The sequence below is a fragment of the Ambystoma mexicanum genome, chromosome 6p (assembly GCF_040938575.1).
Source record: "Ambystoma mexicanum isolate Mex_15411 chromosome 6p, UKY_AmexF1_1, whole genome shotgun sequence".
NCBI classification, from domain to species: domain Eukaryota; kingdom Metazoa; phylum Chordata; class Amphibia; order Caudata; family Ambystomatidae; genus Ambystoma; species Ambystoma mexicanum.
This window is the reverse complement of record NC_090935.1, coordinates 1343670677-1343690115: the sequence shown is the minus strand read 5'-3', so window position 1 is coordinate 1343690115 and position 19439 is coordinate 1343670677. Positions and strand designations below refer to the sequence as shown.

General features: G+C 44.7%; 1 protein-coding gene across 1 annotated transcript in view; it reads right to left on the bottom strand.

Annotated features, from left to right (window-relative positions):
* RIC1 (RIC1 homolog, RAB6A GEF complex partner 1) overlaps window positions 1–19439 on the bottom strand; it is a 1165874-nt gene that overhangs the window by 411053 nt on the left and 735382 nt on the right. The window contains exon 9 of the mRNA XM_069626020.1: window positions 15510–15654. Within this exon, the coding sequence (XP_069482121.1) occupies window positions 15510–15654 (145 nt within the window). The remainder of the gene's footprint in view (window positions 1–15509; window positions 15655–19439) is intronic.

Sequence of the window (19439 nt, the reverse complement as noted above, 5' to 3'; positions counted from 1 at the left end):
CAACATTAGGGTGACATTTTTGCCAGAATCAGTCATGGATTCGGACCTGCAGCGGACGGTGAAGTTGCTCTTCACTGCCCTGGCGGATGCCTCAAGCCCGGAGGAGATTAGGGTGGACAGGGCTCACAGAGTGGGGCCCAGAAGGGAGGAGCCCGGGGCCTGGCCACGTGATGTGGTGGTGGCGTTGCACGATTATTTGCAAAAAGAGAAAATCTTGCGGGCTGCGAAGGGGGCGGAGGCTCTCAAGCTTTAATGGGTCCTCCATTCAGTTGTACCAGGATCTGTCGGCCATCACTCTGAACAAGAGGAGGCAAATGCGCACGATTACGCAAGAGCTACAGAAGAGGAGCATAAGATACAAGTGGACATTTCCATTTGGATTGGTGTTTGAGTTGGACAAAAGGCAGAGAAGGGTTACCTCAGTGGAGGAGGGTGCCTCCATCCTGGGAATAGAGGTGGAGCATTCCGCAGGTGAATCACCGGACAGGGGGAAAGTCAGCCCCAGGCACAGGGAGTGGGAGTGGTCGATGCAGGCACCAAGAAGGAAAGTGTAACGCTCACCTGGCTCCCACGGAGGCGCTGGTCTGGTCTGGGTTGCTGTGGCCTCTTCAAGCGTGATGCGCAGAATTCGGACCACCGATTGAACACGACTCCCAAATCTGGCTTGTCGGGCCCGTAGGATTATCCTTCTGCAGATGAGAAAGGGGATTAACTGTCTGCCGAATAGTGTGCTTGCTCCCACCTTCCCCCCTTCGTTCTTCTCTGATTCCTCCAATACCCCCGGTTTAAGCTCACCTTATGGTTTAGAAGGATGAACTCTCCATCCTGCTTCTGGTGCAGGGGCGCGCGTTCGTCCAGTTACTTCACTGGTTTTCAGAATGGCGCTGGCACATCCACTTGACTTTTCTGAGTAATACACCGTAAGTATGAAGATGCAAAAGTTCAAGTGTGAGCCTCCTTTTATGTTGTCTTTCCTGACCTTTATTTCAGGTGCAGAACAAAGGCGGTGCGTTGAGGGGTGAAATTGCCGGTGGTAAAATCAGGTGAGTTAGTGATGAGGGCGACCCCTCTAAATGTCTTTATAATTCCCCAGTAATGTCTTTTGTCCTTTCCCCATAGGGGCCGGGGTGCGGTACCTGTCAAAGATGCGGCGCCGACCCGAGATGTGGAATGGTTCACCAAGAAAAGCCGGTAAGTAATATGGCTGAAAATTCGGCTTTCCTCTTGTGTTCCCTTGCTCACCTTTTGTCTCTTCTTCTCTCCCCTAGGTGCAGAGATGTGGCGACCGGTGCTGAGAGCCGCGATGGAGCCGGGCGGCGTCTCGGGAACAGGCGAGTGAAGCACGGCGCTGCAGCCAGCAACGCAGTGCTTTTAAATGGAAGTCTTCCTTCAGGAATGCTGGCGTGAAGATTCTGGATGCAGGTAAGAAGGTTGAATAAGTTATTGGTTTTCACCTTTCTCTTCTCTTATTCCCTTACAGGTGTTCCAGGATCGAGGCGGGCGTGGCTGGAGTCCAGGTGCAGGAGCAGACACGGTGAGCGTTCAGCTGCTGGGATGCAGAACAACGCGAAGCACGCGTGGCTGTCCGGGCGTGGCTTAAATAGCTTTGGAAGAAGTTCCAGGTGAGTATTCTTCCACAGCCCCACCCAAGTAACAAAATAGTTCCATCAGAAAAATAGTTCCTCCTAAGCCTCATTTGGCTTGGTTCTTCATGCAGCATGGTCTGCATCAGGTGAGTGTGCAGCATGGTCTGCTTCAGGTAAGTGCATCAAACACTTCCCCTTATGAGCCTGGCGCTTATGGCGCCAGGACTGATGTCCAACATGAGCCTGGCGCCAACGGCGCCAGGACAGAGTCCAAAGAGCCCCTATAAAGGGCCGCTGGGCTTTTACCCGGGGGCGTGATGCCTGCTCCCGGGGGTGCTGGGCCTGGCCTGGTGCTCCGGGGGTAGGCATCATGACAGAAAGCGAGGAGGAGAAGGGGTGCAGCGGGCCCGGCAGAGGGCTTCTCTGATGGGGGGGTCCTGAACAGAGGTAGGGGGAGACACAGGGTCCGTCACCAAATTGAAATCTTGGCCGGGATATGGTTGGTTTGGGGTACCCGGGGAGGGGTGCTTATAGGAGGCAATAGGGGCTGGGGGGTGGGACGGGGTGGGTTATGTTGGATCACCCAAGGGTCGGGGTTGACCTGCCGGTGGGGTCACTGGGGTGGGGAAGTGGTACTGTCCCCGAGGAAGTGGTTCGGGAGGGGCTAGAGGCCGGCAGTGCGCACCTGGTGAGGTGAGGGGGGTCATAGGCCTGGTGGGTGGGTTTTGTTTGTCAGGATATGTGTCGTAGTTCTGTCAGGTGGAAGTCCTCGGTTTCCATGGGCAATGGGTAAAGTTCTGAAAATAATTTCCTTAAATGTCAGGGGTTTGAATTTGCTGGTGAAGAGAAAGAAAGTGGAGCTTATGTTGGCGAAAGAGAATCCTGACATCATTAGCTTTCAAGAAACTCATACAAGAAAAGGACAGAGGGTGAGGCTGATGGGGTTTAGCCGCCTTTATCAATCAAATGGCCAGGGGAAGAAGGGGGTGTCCTTATAGCCCTGAAAAATGGTTTAGATATAGCTTTCTCAGGTGTATCCCGGGACAGTTCGGGCAGGTTCCTGGTGTTGAATCTTCAACAAGGCAGGGAGGTGTGGTCTGTGCCATCCCTTTATGCTCCAAACACAGAGCAAGATCACTTCATACAAGTAATGTTGGGTAGATTGGAGAGGGCTGCTAGGGGCAAAATAATACTCACAGGGGACTTTAATTTAGCTTGGGATCTGGCGAGAGATAGGAGTGCGAGACTTTTTCAAGTCCAGACTAAACAGTCTAAAGAGCTGCAGTCTAAAATGGAGAACCCATCATTGGTTGACACATGGCGGGAGAAAAGGGGTGAGGAGAGTGGGTACACTTTTTATTCTCATGTACACAGATCGGCTTCCAGGATAGATTATGTCTGCTTGTCTCGTTCCCTGGTAGGCAGGCTTAAGGATATTGAAGTAGGTTCGATTTCGATCTCAGATCACGCTCCGATTGTGATGGAACTTGCTGCTCCAGCACAGGTAGCGGGGCTGTGGAAGTGGAAATACCCTTCTCACATATTTAAGGACAAGGTGTTGCGGGAGGAGCTGCGACAGGAGATTCGTTTCTATTTTCAGAAGAATGACACGGAGGGTATGGACCAAGGGATAATTTGGGATGTCTTTAAAGCCACCATTAGGGGGACGATTATTGGGATCAAGGCTAGAAGGGATAGGGAATTTAGGAAGATAGAAGAGGACTTGGAGGCTAATTTGAAGGCAGTCATGAAGGAATTAGCTGTTAGACCCTCCGCTGAGACTAGGAGGAGGTACAGGGTTCTTAAGGGCCAATTCGACAAGATAGTCTCGGCCAAGGCGGAGAGGGCATTGCTACACCTTAAACAGAAGTATTATGTGAAGGCTAACAGGATGGAGAGGTTATTGGCAAGAAAGTTGAGGAGCGAGGAGAAAGATAGAACAATATTGAGAATTAAGACAGCCGCTGGAAGGGTAATCACAGGGACCCAGGATATTAAAAGGGAGTTTGCGAGGTATTACGGGGAGGTGTATAAGTCGGACAGCCCAGTGGAAGAGGATCACGGGAAGTATCTGGAAGAGGGCCACCTCAAGGGGATTAAGGCAGCGGTTAGGGAGAAGCTTGAGAAGGATTTAACTATAGATTAGGCTTGCAAAGCCATTGCGGCACTCCCCCTTATCAAGGCTCCGGGACCGGACGGCTTCTCTGGAGACTTTTATAAAACGTTTAGGGACATCTTGGCCCCCGAGAATGGTTGCTTTATACAATGCATTTGGAGGTGGGAAAGGGATATCCACATCTATGGAGGAGGCGAAAGTGGTATTACTCCCTAAGCAGGGAAAAGATCTTACATCTTGCTAAGATTTTGGCAGCCAGGCTCGAATCTCTCGTCCCATCCTTAGTGGAACCGGACCAGTCTGGTTTTGTACGGGGGAGGCAAACGCATGACAACACCAGAAGGATAGCCCATATAGTAGAGAAGTTAAACAAGTTCAAGATAGAGGCTATTGTAGTGGCCCTCAACGCTGAGAAAGCGTTTGATAGGGTAGAATGGAGCTTTCTCTTTGCCACCATGCGTAGGATGGGATTTGGGGAAAAATTCATGGGCAGGATTGAGGCGAACTATTGTAGTCCCACACTGCGCCTGATGGTTAATGGGCAGGCATCAGATCCGGTAGCGGTATCTAGAGGGACGAAGCAAGGCTGTCCGCTATCGCCATTACTGTTTGCAATATATTTGGAGCCACTCCTGAGTAGAATTAGACTTCACAGGGGGAATAATGGGGTGATGTTTGGGGGAAGGGAGCATAAGGTTGCCGCCTTTGCAGACGATATGTTGTTGACCCTGACGAACCCCCGAGAATCCCTGGAAGCGTGAGTATTTTTGGGGAGTTTGGTCAAATTGCAGGGCTACGTATCAATAAAAGTAAGTCGGAGGTGCTGTGTATACAGATGTCCCCTGGGATGGAAAGGGAATTAAAGAAGCGCTCTGAATTTGCCTGGATGCAGGGAGGAATTAAGTATCTGGGGACGGTTATTACGGGGAAGATGGAGCACATGTATGAGGCAAACTATCTGCCGTTGCTGGGGAAAATTAAGGGGCTTCTCTTGGGCTGGGGACCGCTGGCAGTGTCTTGGCTAGGTAGGATCAACGCTTTAAAGATGATTATCCTTTCAAAATTATTGTATTTGTTTATGGCACTACCGATTAGGGTACCGGCTCCCTTTTTCAGAAAGTTAGGCAGGCTTATACAGGCCTATGTATGGGCGAAGAAGCCTAGAGTTCCTTGTAGGCTGATGCAACTGCCCAGAAGCAAGGGAGGCATGGGGGAACCGGATATGGTTAATTACTATTAGGCAGCTCTGATGAGGGTACTACGGGATTGGATGAAAGATGGGAAGGTGTGGAGGGAAATGGATAGGGCAGTAATAGGATATGGTCTGGAAGGGGTACTGTGGCTTCCCTGGGAGGACAGGACCATAAGGATGTACTGCAGCGCAATTGAGGCATTGGTAGGTAGGTTGTGGGATGAGGCGGTGCGCAGATCAAAGATTACTACCTTCCCTTCACGTCTCACACCCATCTGTGCAAATCCTCAGTTTACCCCTGGGTTGGGAGCGGACTCCGGTTTTGACACGTGGCAGGAGGGGGGCTGTAGGTGTCTAAGGGATCTCTACGAGGGAGGTTAGGTAAGAGACTTCTCTACCTGCAAGTCCATCTTCGGGGTTGGGGAGGAGGAAAGGTTCCGTTATATGCAGCTAAGACATTGGGCCCTGCACCCATCTATAAAGGGGGCGGCTACAAGAGATCTTACCCATTTTGAGAAATATGTTACTACGAATGCAGGGGATAGACACCTAGTGGGGGATCTGTACAGGTTACTAAAGGAAGGGGAGGCGGTGGGCAAGAGGAGTTTTATGGCCAACTGGGAAAGAGTACGGGCAATCAATTGCACTGGAGCAATGGCAATCCCTGTGGGTGCATATTCCCACGTTGACAAATTCTTTACAAATTCAAGAAATTTGGGTGAGGTTGATGTACCAATGGCACCTCACTCCCTGCAGGATAGCTAAAATATATCGGTCCAAAACCGCCCTGTGCTGGAGGGGATGTGGGCAAGAAGGTTCCTGGGCACACGTCTGGTGGCAATGCCCAAAAATAGTCCCGTTCTGGGTCAAGGTTCGTGAGGCAGTTCATGACACAATGGGCAAAGAGATTGTTGGAGGGATAGACACAGGGCTGTTCATCTTGGGGCTGGATGGTACGCTGGACGAAAGGCGGACGAAGGCCCAGAAGAAGGTATTTATAATTTTGGTGATGGCTAGGGCACAATTAATAGCACAGAAATGGAAAGCGAAGGAAGCGCCCGCGGAACATGAGTGGGTGGGAAGGATCTGGAGACTTGCAGCACTGGAGAAGGTGACGTACGCGCTAACAGGAGAGCATCAGTAGTATCTTTTGGATTAGGACCTGGTGTTGCAATTTCAAAAGAGATTCAAGGGCAGCATGGTGCCCGCGTAGCATGAAGCTTTTGGGATTGGCCTAATGGGGGCCCGGGATTGGGCATGGGGTCTGCGGGGGAGGGGATATTTCGAAGGAGGTGAGGGTTCTGGGTGGCCCTCATGGTGGACTTGGACTGCCCAGCTGCATGGAACAGGGGCGGCGTGAGCCGAGTAAAGTAAGGACACTTAACAAAGGACAGAACTTAAAAATAAGCAGAATTGCACCACGGCCTGTTGGGTGGGAGGGTGAGGGGGGGTTTGGGAGAGGGTGGGGGGTGTTGAGGGTTAAGGGTTGGTTTGTTTACTTGTTTATAAATGCCAATAAAAATGTCAATGAAAAAAAAAGTCTGTTGCAGTGTTGTTCTTCAAGGATGTTGATGAGAAGTTATATTAATTTGAACGATAAGTATATAAGGCTGTAAGCCACAAACTCTGAAACATGCAACCCACTACAAGGCCGGGAAAGAAAAAAAGATAATTTACACGTGAAGGACCATGGGTACAACGGACGTCAAACTAGGAATAGCATTACAAACCCACCCACCCATTCGATGTCCATTTTCAAACTTCGAAAATAAGCCATGCAATACTCGCATGTACCACTAGATGGCGGCCTATGCAAAGCATAACACATCTTAACATACATCTTTAGACTTCATAGAGAAGAATATAAATCGTATATCAATTTACAAACATCACAACTATTTAGATACTCTACTATATGACAAATCATCTATTAGAAAAGCAAAACTAACCAGTCCTACTCCTTCCCATTTATCGCATCCAACTCTGAGGCTCACTTAGTTGTGTGTCACTTTCTCTACTCATTTTCCCTTGGAACGATTGCACCACCCCTGGGTGCCTCTCCCAACTAAATCGCAGTTAGGATTACCAGCCACATCCAGAACTTCAACAGTGTGCCTACATTTTCCAATGATCACAGACATAGGTCAGTATTCTCCTTTATTGACCTCACCAACCATCATGGCCGCTCCCCTACTAATAATTATGACCAATTTCCAGACCACCTCATCTCCTAAACAGCTGACCAACTACAGGGAAATCTGCCCTCACATTCAGCTTGCATATTGACTTTAGTTACTGCAAATAATGTCTACTTTGACTCCATAACACCTACAAAGAAGAGCCGCCCTTCTCCCTTATAAGTTTCCTTGCTCATGTTAGTTGACATTTCTTTTGTTGACATCTTATCTTCCGCATAGGATGTGTATGCGAATACACTCCCACTTCATGGAATAATTACATTTGTGCTCGCTCTCTAGTGTTCTATAATATTATATCTGATTAATGATTACCTTAGATTTTCCTTACACTTTTGCTGATCCCTCATGACACTATTCATATTTTTGATCTTAATCCAAAGAAATATATAAAGCATCCGCTCCCCTTTCTCTAAATACATTTTAATGCTTAGACTTCACTGGGTACACGTCTCTTAATTGCATAAGTAACTGACTCTCACACCCGAGTAATGTCTTTTAGACAACTTGGCCTGGACCCCCACAGTCCCTGAAGGATAATACAACTAAAGGCCCTGTACTTTAAGAACAGAGATTCGTTTTAGATCATGTTTTTCTCATACCCAAGGCTTTTTCCTTTTGGCTCGGGTGGGAATTCCTTTTTTGTCTCACCTTACTGTTGTGTCACATGTATCCCCTCCATAGATAGTGTGAAATGCCAGAAATAGGAGCCAGACCACTGGACATAGTTTAAACAGATGATTTCTATTAACTTACATTACAAACATGCCTTACCTGTCCCTATTGTTAGGAGGAGGTTCCCTATCTGCAACTGAAAACCTAAGGTGCTCCTGTTAGGGCTTTTTACTAAAGTCCACCTATGGTAAGACTGTAGAAGACTCCTTTTAGTGTACAAGGCTCCAACTCTTAGTATAGGCCTGAACTACCCAAAACGTTTGGTAGCAATGGCTGAGCAGCCCAGCTTAGACTAGGAGGGAGAAGGGCTGCAGTTGAGTACAAAGAGCTTTGAACACACAAGCAACCAAGAAGACACTTACACACACACATATGCATATTTTTATTAAACATACTAGGCAATGTAAGTTCACTTTTCAGTTCAGGTAAGCAGGAGGGATGTTTTACATACATACATACATACAGTAGGGCGTTTGCAGTTGTAACTCAATTCAAGAGAAAACCTTAAGATAAAATTCAGGCAAGGGAAAGTTTCTTCAGGTTAGGAAAAGTACTCAAACCAGCAATCACAGAATCACAATACTGATAGGTAAAATTACTCTACACATTTTTGCATTGTATTGTAGTTATTTAAATAGCGCGGGAAGTGGAAAGGAGAGGGGAAAACAGGGCAGCAATGCTCTGAATAAGTGCGGCGCGGCTCTGGTTAGTGCAAGGAGAACTGGGATTACAGTTACAGCCCCTAAGTGCATGGTAGGTCCAGAGGTGTGCAAGGGTGACTGATCAAGAAAGAGCCTGGTACTCAGTGAGACTGAGGGTAGCCAAGCAACCATTCTGTACAGCAGACAGATGTACGTTGGAATTTCGAATGTAGAACATTTTGCAATTCTTTTTTTCAAATTGCTGTGCTGTGCGGGGAGTGTTTATTTTTGAGAACCGATACTTTGTTCAAATTTCATAAACCTCCACGGGTGCTGCAATGGCCCCAGGTTATGTCAACACGTATATAGCATACTTGGAAGAAAACAACATCTTACATAATGAACAATGGAAAAAACATCTGAAATTTCTAGTTCGGTATATAGATCTGTTTGGCATTTGGGAAGGCTCTAAGGAAGATATAGACAATTTCTTTAAATTCATGGATTCTTTAGCAACGAGAATAAAATTCACTTCCAAAATCAGTAGGACTTCAATTGAATTCCTTGATGTAAAGATTTAAGTAAAAGCAGGGAGTCTACACACCACAATCTTTACCAACACCATGGATAGAAACAGCCTAATGCACGCCACAAGCTTTCATCCTAGTAATACTTTCGCGAGCATTCCTCTCAGCCAATTTCTGAGATATAGGCGCTTCATTTCTGAAGATCAAGACTATACACGCAAAGCAGAATTACGGGTAAATTCCTTCAAAGAGGATATAATCCATCTTCTGTCGAACAATGTGCTGAGAGAGTTAAAAATGTACAAGAACGGATGCATTGACACCAAAATGCCAGTCGACTGAGAAATTGGTATATGCTACAACTTACTCTCAACAAAGCACACAAATCAAGAAAATTGTGAAGAAACATTGGAACACCTTACTGTTAGATCCCACCTTAGCTAAGCTTTTGCCTGCTCCTCCACCACCTTTTGCGAATAGCAAAAGCAGATCCATTAGGGATCACTTGAACAAAGCAGATTTTTTTGCAACAAAGAGGATAAAAGACCAAAACTACAAAGGGACACTTCCCTGCAACAATTGCAATAATTTCAGCAAAGGAAATTCGATTACCCACCCTCACATGGGCTACAGAATCACTCTCGTCACGCTTCCACCTGTGACACAAAAAACAAACATCTACACATTAACTGCCCATGTGGACTGTTCTATGTCGGCATGACCACATCAAAGGGAAAAATCTGGTGGCCCGAACATAAATCTAATATCAGACTGAAGGCTGAAAGATCTCCAGTTGCACAACATTTCATCAAAGAGGCACACACTATTGCACAAATCATGTTCAAATATAATGAACTTATACACTCACTAAGAAGAGGAGGTAATCTTAACAAATTGTTACTCCAACGAGAACTATTCTGGATTGACGATTAGATGCCATGTCTCCTATAGGGACGAATGTAGATTGGGACTTCAGCTGCCGTCTATAGTGGCCCTGCCCATTGTCCAATCTAAAACAAGGATTTACTGTCTTTAACATGTCCGAAATTATACCTTTATAGATGTGAATACCCATCTGCACACTTTTTTAATCTTATATTGTTGCCTCAGACTATTTCTGCATTTTGGTTAACTGTTGATTACAAGTGTCTTATTGACACCCATACACTGGTATTTAATGTCATCACATCATGGTTAACATTTCACCCACATTTTCAATAACAGACTTAGTCACATACATACTCCCCTAGTGTTACTGCCAGAATTGTGCATTCAGTGAACACTCTTCTGTTCTCTGATTAGTGAAGTGTATTTCTTATTTTGCGATTTTGTTTCCGATTTCATATGACTTGCTACAATGCTCTTAGAATTACTGTGAACACAACCTAGTCACACGGTTTGTTTTGTACTGATGGGTTTTTTGGATTTATTTATACATTTGCAATCAGGCTTTTAAACTGCAATTACATCTTTTTAAGTGGAATCTGTGCCGATTCCGATATATTCATTTCCTTTGACTTGCTTTGATCTATTCTAAGACTATGCAAACATACCATCTGAACACTTTCTAACCATTCCCATTCCAGAATGGCGCCACCGGTTGCCGTTGCATCCTTGGAAATATAAACTTGGTGCGCAAGCATCACAGTTGCAGTGACAAACACCACAGCTTTGCAGACACTGCTTTTCCCCTTAGATGTAGCCGCGCTCCGCTGCCCTTAGAAAAGTATGATGCGTTCATTACCGAACGATCTAAACCATCAATATTTGTAGATATACAGTTATTTAACCCTACTTCACGACCTACAGGTCAGGTGAGTTCTACCAAAACTACGTATCAATTTGCATTGGCTGGTATATTCCTGTTAAAACTCCAGCAAAGTCCCTCATAAACAAGCCGCTGGTTAAAACAGCCTGGTGAGTTCAGTTATGCTTTCTCACCGCATTATTTCCACGGACTTGTTCACTCTTACTCACATTTAGTACTTAATCACAACCAGCTCCCTTTAATTATAGGATATGTGGATTTGTGACGCTGAAATCCCTCAATCCCCAAGAATGCTGCTCTGTGATCTTCCAGCTGAAAATTACACCGATGATAATTTTACTTAACAGCATCCATGCCGGTGAGTTCCACCATGAGTTTTACTACAACTGTACCACTTGGCTTTCACTCTTTAAAATTAAACATATGTCCGTGGTTTGGGACCCAGCGCGTTCCCCTAAGCGACTGGTCCCACACGGGGTCACATTGTATTTAGTCATGAAAGTATTGTTTTTTTTATCCTAGGATCCTTATCACTAAACAAAAGGATTCTCCCTTTACAAATTGATATGACTTGCTGAACGTTTAGCACGTTCATTTGGAAATAGTGTGAAACACACGTCAGTTAAGTACCAGTTTAACTTCTATTGAAGTTATTAATTACTCTCAAATTGTAAACCCCTACTTACACAAATTGGTATCCATCTTTTGCAGAAACCATACATAATGACGGGCTACACAGCCCGAAACGCGTAGTATACACAAGGAGCTGCACTATACCCTTTAGATCACCGAAAGTGCTGTTTGCCTCTTATAGGAGACAGGAGTTGTCTTAAATTCTGAACCGATCATTGAAATGTTGAAAAGGTTTCACCTATGTACACTTGATTAAATTTGTATGAATTTGAACGAATTACTGTGATTATACTCATTTGCGAGCATTACGTGCTCGTTTGTCATTAAGTATTGCTGGATTGAAAAGCAACTATTTATTTGCTCATTTTTTCCTCATTAAAAGTCTTTTAATTTGCTTAATATTTATTTACCTTATTGAAAATCCAACTGACTACATCAGCCAAAAGTGTGCCCTGTGGTTGTCCCCAAAACCTGATGGACTGATCATTTTCATGTCCGTTCCTTTCTTGTAGCCAAGATATGCACAGGAGCACCTACATTTTTCTTAATTTTTGTTTAAAGTGATTGAAAGCGAGTGTGGTTATCCACTCTGAATCTCAACAATTTGTGAGCGCACCGCTACAACATTTGATTTCTACAAAACAAGTGGTAGACATAGCCAAATTCTTCTAAATCCACTGCATGTGCCAACCCACACAATTGCCTCCAAGTTTAAAAGAAGAGCTAACCTTTGCAGTTTTCTAAGAGCTATAAATGTGCTAACCTACAACAAATTTCGAAGGGCAATAAGTGTGCTGACCTACAAATATGTAGTATGTGCAGTACATGTGCTAATCTTCAATTATTCCATGTGCAGTACATGTGTTAATTTACACAAAATACTCCAAGTACAACACATGTGTTGACCTACGTGTGCTAGTCTTGTAAGTGCATTAACAGGCTACCCGCATATCTAAGTGCAAGCCCATGGCTATCCTCACTGGTATTGAAGACTAAAGGCGGGCTAATATCAAGAATCTGCCAGGTCTAAAACCAAGGCTGGATGCATAGGCAAGCTATCCCGACAGGTCTTTAAGCACAGAGGGTGCAATCCTAATACATGTTCTAGTTGCAATAAACAGTCTGTCTTCATGGACTTCAGGCTGGTTCTCCATATGATCTTCTGAGTGCTAAGGATAGGATATAATCAAGAACATCTGCGTAAATTACAGGCTAACTAAGAGTGCAATACATGTCCTAGCCGCAACAATCCATTTAAGTGCAATACATTTCCTACCCCCGAATACAGCTAAAGCGTGGTGCCCTGCCCCTAATCAAGTATTAAAAGGTAATGAGGTGGTGGGGTTTACTGGACTCTGCACCCGGACCACCTTACCTGTCAGTTGCTGTAGGTTGTCTCACTGGGTGCTCAATTGCGAACAAGGGCAAACAGGGTATGGAGCTGCACGGAGGGGAGTCACCCTTTCCCTCTGGCCGTTAGCAAGTTGGCTTTTAGAATAGTTGGGAGAAATTGAAGGTAAGTAAAAGCACTGATGGAATAACTATTTCATGGAAGAATGAATCAAAACCAACACAGGCAAGTAAGGCCGGCATTACATTCACAGAAGCTTTAGTCTTTAGTAGTCCACCCCTATCTAGTTATGAGAGTCTCGGTGTCAGATTGGTGGGCCAAAATAAGTAAGGCACCAGCTGTAAAAAGTCCAGAGTTCCTTCAGAAGGAGACTTGTAGCAAGAAAGTACACTTTCTTTGTTGGGAAAACAGTTCAGGGGCTTCGGAGAAGACTCCCTGTAGGCACACCAGAGTTAGACTTGGGCGAACGTGTATGGGCAAATTCACAAAACACACAAATCGGCACTTCAGCAACAGTACCTTAAACATGAAGAAGAGGATGCAGCATGATGCCCCTATGATGCAGCAGCAGACCTGGTCAATTCTGTTTGTTACAAGACTTGAGACCCGAGGGGGAGGAGCAGCATTTCAATTAGGCAGAGGTAAAGGTTATCTCAAAATAATATCCTTTACTCCCATATAAGCAGAGAAGACTGGGTGGAATGGAGATCTTGCTAAAATCTGCCTCGAGGAGCCCTTGTCCCCTAAGGGGGAGTCACTCCCAGGGAGATCCCGCTTGTCCATACCCCTAGCGAGTCTTGGGTAGCGGGCTCACCTCCCTAGTCTCAACAGGGATTGCTCCCTATTGGCGAGAAGGGACAAATACATTGGAATCAACACAATAGCCATCTCTTGGGGCTCTCAGACACCCCTGCCAATTGAGCTTTCCTTATCCAGCCTACAGGAACTCTGAGTGGAGAATGATGGCAAGACCAGTTGGTATTATGGCCACCAAATTATCTGGAACTCCTGAGAACATCTCAAGGTCATCACACGTCCATAACCAATCTTAGTATATCTACACAACCACCCAAAGATGAGGGTGCCCCCAGGTTTGACTCTGATGTACCCTGTCTTTCTGAACAAACCGCTGTGTATTGCTTGCATAAATCACTGCTTACACATTAATTTTACCTGTCATTACTTTTAACGTAATTGCTTGTTACCCAAATTCGCTCAATTTAGTTCAACCTATTGCCCATCATTTTACCCCTTCCTGCCTCCGTTTTCCCTTCTCCTTTCAAAGGATATGGTCGCGTTTTAACGCCCTGGCTGGGTCACAATTCACTCACCCACCCACCCACAGACAAGGACTCAGTGCTTTAAAAACACTACAGTTGTGACTCATGCGGTATAAAGGCCAAATAACATCACCCAAAAACTACAGTCTACATAGGTAGAAAGATTGAGTGGGGTCACTTTAATCTTCTCCTGCAAGAAAACATCAGGGCCCAGCTTTGCTTCATACACCGATTCCAAATAAATCACCACAACACTCTCATTGCAAGTTTGCAGAGCCAGCGCTGTCGAGGGGAGGTTTGGAACCCTTCAGCATTCAACCGAAGCCGAGAAGACCATGAGATGCCAGGGACTATCTGAAAGATATGTAGCTGCCTGCGGTCCTCAATTAGGTGAAGCTCTGCCTCATCAGCCTGGGGTTTCCTCCTATGGATCGATTGGAGCAAATGGTTCATCAGTCCTCCACGGCTCCCTAGACTTCACAAGAAGAGCCTGGAAGAAACTGCTGCTCATCCTGAGAAGTAGCTCCTGTTGCGCTGAGCCCAAATAAAATGGTATGCTACGCACTCTTTGTGCTGACTCCGTCGAGGAACATCCTGGTTTGTGGTGTAAATCGAGTGGATTCCTGTTGCAGACCATTGTCTTCTGCTGAGATTCCCTGGCAAATGCATGGGGCACTTCAAGATTACTCCACCGCTACTTAATGAGCTGAGCCCTTCTCCATTGTTGGTTGCCTGAAAGAGGTAATCCTATCAGAGGATCCGGATGTGCTGGCCCGGTCTTATTCGGGTACTGCCTTTAACCTGGGCTTGAGAGTAGTCTGTGGTGTGCTCTGTGGCTACCTTAGTCTTCAGTTATGAGACCTGTAAGTATTGCTTAACTGTTGATAGCATTATCAAAACCGTAAATACTGTATTTGTCACATTCAAACCTAAACATGAATTCCCTCCTCCTGGTGCTTCAAAGCAGCAAAAAGTAAAATCTTTCCCAAGAGTAAAAATCAAACACTAATAGCGTATCAACTTGTGCTAATGTGTACATCAGCGCAAAAGGCTAAATGCGAGCGCTGCAAATGTACAGTTTGGATCCAGAGAGCGATAGCTATGAAGCCATTTGCAACAAGTACATTTTCTTGCAACACAGGATGTAAGAACGAGTGGCACACCTGCCTCATTTACATCCAATTCCTTCCAATAAAGATCTATGTTTTCCATTGGCTCACAGAAGCCATGTGTTTTACCACACTAGCTAGTCAGAAACTCCATATAATTGTTTCCACAATTTCGCATTTATGAGTTATCATTGGTTGACTTTAATTTAGCATAAAGTCACAAAACGGGTTTTTGTTCACGATAGGTTTCCCCAAACATCCCCATTTTTGGAAGCAAGTACAATAAGAACACAGCAACAACAACAAACTTCATAAGGCCTTTACAGACATACATTACAGTGCAGATCTCTTGTTGTTTAACATGGGATTTAGTCCTGTTTAGTCAAACGAAGTGTAGTAGACTCAAGCCAATATAATGCCTTTAAAAGATACTCACGCAAATTCTCCACCCAGAGTACAGAGAAGATGGGCCCCAAAAACACTCCATAAGGAAAGGCCACCACACTCCCAAGTCACCATAACAACACTACAGTCCGGAGACCATCTGATGAGTTTCACAGCTCCCGTTTTGTTCCAGATATCTGTTAAATGTTTAAGAAGGAGAAAAGAAGGAAAAGCAATAGAAATCAACAAGTAACCATTTATTAAGTCCGAAAACAACCTGGATCCTTTTAGTTACCACTTTTCATACAAGTGCATTTTAAATCGAATGCCGTTCATTTGCCACCGCTGTTTACACATTTGCATTTTCAGCGTGTAGTTTTCACAGGTTTCTTTTTAAATATATGTGTTGTGTGTTTGAGGTAGGAGGTGGCTGTGTGAGGTGGTTAGGTTAAATGAGAAGTTGGGGAATGTTCGGTGTTTTCACACAGATTTTAAAATAAAGTCGGCCAAAACTACTGTGGCAAAAAAATATATATTTAAAATGCAAATGTTTAAAAAGCTGGCAGAAAAATGTTTTTAAACACACAATCTTCTGATCTGTGTTTCAAAGAGCCAATGATATCCAAGACAACATCACAATAACCACAGACTCAACCTCGAGAGAAAACATTTAAAACCCCCACCCTCATCCAAAAAGCGTACATAGTTCCTACTAGCTTTCCTGCCTAGAGCTTGGCCATTCTGGGGTCGAGCACCAAGTAGCAGAGCGTGTGCTCTCCCGTTCTCGTTGGCATTGGTTGTAAACACCCAGGCGGTGCAGAAAGGCCTCAACGCATGGCCATGCATGGGCCAAACGAATACCCGCACTACTAGACTATGTCATAGAAAAAGGTACCAGACTGTCGGTGCATACAGGCCTTCGAATATACAGATGCCCTCATACAGAGCTGTCCTCAAGTGACTCCTTCCTTTGATGTAGCTAGACTGCTATGCATGATTTTACAACCTCACCTAGAAGTACATTGGTCTCCATGAAGTAGAACGTCCCACCATTCCAGTCCATCACACCTCCGCCCAGCACATGGCCATACAGATATAGTACTTTGGGGGACCGTCTACACTCCCTATTCCTCTTCCCTTTTGTGGCCACCACATCCACCTTAAGCTACACGATTAGTCACCCCCACATGCACCTTTCACATATTCTGCAAGAGTGAAATGTATAAATATTCACTTGAATGCAGGAAAACAGAAAATATCTTTTGGGCATCTGATTCACCCAGCCACGTGTTGTCACAACCCCGCATCATCATTAAGGGCTTACAGAAAATGGTTAGTAGTCACATGCCGCTGCCCTCAAACAGCCACCACATCTTAATTAGAAACAGGTACTTCCAAATACTGTGAGCACCTGTATGGTACACTCCTTTTAAATAAATTATTCAAAAAACTTTTTTTGCAATTTTTATGGTTTAGTGAAATACAAGGGACACTAACAGTAAACAAAACAAATAAAACCTAATGCAGCAGTATTCCCTCCTGCGCAGGGCTAGCGATAGCCTCTGGGAATAGACCCTCTTAAATAATGTATGTAACAAATTATAAATTCATTTAAACATTAAATCAAACGTTCACCTTTAGTAAATATTTCTATAGTCCCAACAGTTTATCCATCCATGTTACAATCCAAGGCATGTACAGATATTTGCAATGTTGCTTTACATGTTTCAGTCGAATCATTCATCAGAAACATAAATTGGTTAAATTACATTTGAATAAAAGCAATTCATTTAACTACAGTTATTCATTTGAATTTGTAGAGCGCGCTACAGCCCAGAGGCATTGAGGCGTTGTTACTTGTGATTGTGAGTAAGCTTGGTTCAGTTACCTTGAGAGCGGCCCAACAGTGAGTTACTTAGTTACACATTACAGTAGATTGTTACAACATTATTAGTAAGCAGAACAATATCAGACAAGTACAATACAGAATGGAACCAACTGGTAGACAGCAATCTAAAGTAAGTGGCTGGTACAAGCTCAGCTATCAGACAAATAACCTGGTTTTGATTGCTTTGCGGAAGGCTATGTGCGAGTCAATCATCCTAATGTGGGATGGAAGGGCATTCCAGTGAAGGGCTGCCATGGATGGGAAACTGGTTCCTCCTGCACAAATTCTCCAGGCCTTCGGCAGGGAAATCATGTTGGTGTAGGCTTTCTGGGTGGGCCTAGATAAGGTGGGCTTAGCTAGTCTTTGGACCAGGTAGGGGGGTGCCAGGTCATGGAGGTAGTTGTGCGTAAGGGCAAGGGTTTTAAAGACAATTCTCTCTTGAACTGGGAGCCAATGAACCCGTCTACGTACCTCAGAGCTGTGGTCATTTTAAGATGTCCCAGTGGCGGCCCTGAGGGTCTTGTTTTCTACCATTTGCAGTTTGGCAATGTTCTTGCCCGAGGTCCCTATAAAGAGGGCATTGCAGTAATTGCTGGGTCAGGTGTGATTTGGTTGGGCTGGGGTCATGGTTGAGCCTTCCGCTGCAGGCAATTAAACAATGATTTGCATCCCCCAGCATGCACTGCTGATAACGACCGGCATAAGTATGTGTTGCAAAAAATGTTTCTTTAAGCAGGTTTTATAGTTCTTGTGTGTATGTGTATATGTATATATAATTAGTGATGTAACACCATGAAACATTTTCACCTATAAAATCCTATTAAATTGACATTTAAAACTTTGTTAAAGGGCTGTTACGGTTAAGATGCATCCCACACTTGGGGCTCCTCTGCTCTAGTAGTTAGCCAGTGGCATCCCACCTTGGCATTTTCCTCTTGGGTTCTCATGAGCACTTACCCATCTTTACTGCCCCTTCTAGCTATGCACTTCTCTCACTGCACAATGCATATGTGAATTTGTAGGAGCACTGTGTATGTTTTTGTATAAAGGAAATGCAGATGCAAGCGATTTGTTGAAGATTAAGTGGCATTTGGTGTGTGGAAGCTTAATATGGTCATAGGGTTATGTGCAGTTTTTGGAAGTGACTGGTGGATGGGTGTGTGATGGATGTGTGACTGTTTGAAAGAAGGCATTGAGGGAGTGTTACAAATATTACATTAAAAAGGTTAGAAGGGCTGCCCTGTGCGATGATGTGCACATGCCATCCGGGTCTTTAATGATCCATTGAATGGAAAGGGGACTGTGGAGACCGTAGATAGTTATAAAGGTCCATTGATTATGTTATTATTGTATTCTAGAGAAAGGGATTTGGGACAGAAAATTGTTGTCCTTTTATATTTTTCTCTAGTATATAATTTGTCCATTATTTGCATTACAGATAATGCTAATGTCATCAGTGTCATTTGTGATGTCATCTTTCATGTCCTAGGTGTTAGCAGTGCACGGTGGGTGCGCGAGTTATGGTTGCTTAGCTTACCATATCTGGCTAATTTCTGGGGGGTTTCGGTTTTACTTGTAACCATAATGTCCCAAAGTTTGTGTGTGTATCTCCCCAATGTGCTTTAAAGATCTTCTCTGTTCCCAGTGCTCTCTGAGACCATTTGTTTTGTCTTTTGTTGAATTGCATTCTGGTATTTGTAGATGGGAGGGGGATAAAGCAGAGTATTGTTGAAAACCAGACATTGGGGTGATGAGGCATGAGTATTTGGCCAGGATGTGGTGAGAAGTTACAATCTTGGATACTGGTGCAGTTATTTTCCCCTAGTTGTGACTCCTTTTCACGGCACAAGTAAAGGACACGTGGAAGGACAGCATAACTTTTTTTTTGATAGGGCGGACGCACCCCCTTGGGTTTTTTGAGGTTGGCAAATTTGCTCAAGTATTTGGCTACCAGTTTACTCGTATTGGCATGTTCCCAGTGCAGATGCCTACCCACAAGACCACAAGCACTTGTTTTGTAATGGGATTTTTTTTTTCATGGGAATAATTTGCTACAGACTGCTGGGTTTGGAAGGTGGGCATCTTTTTATACTT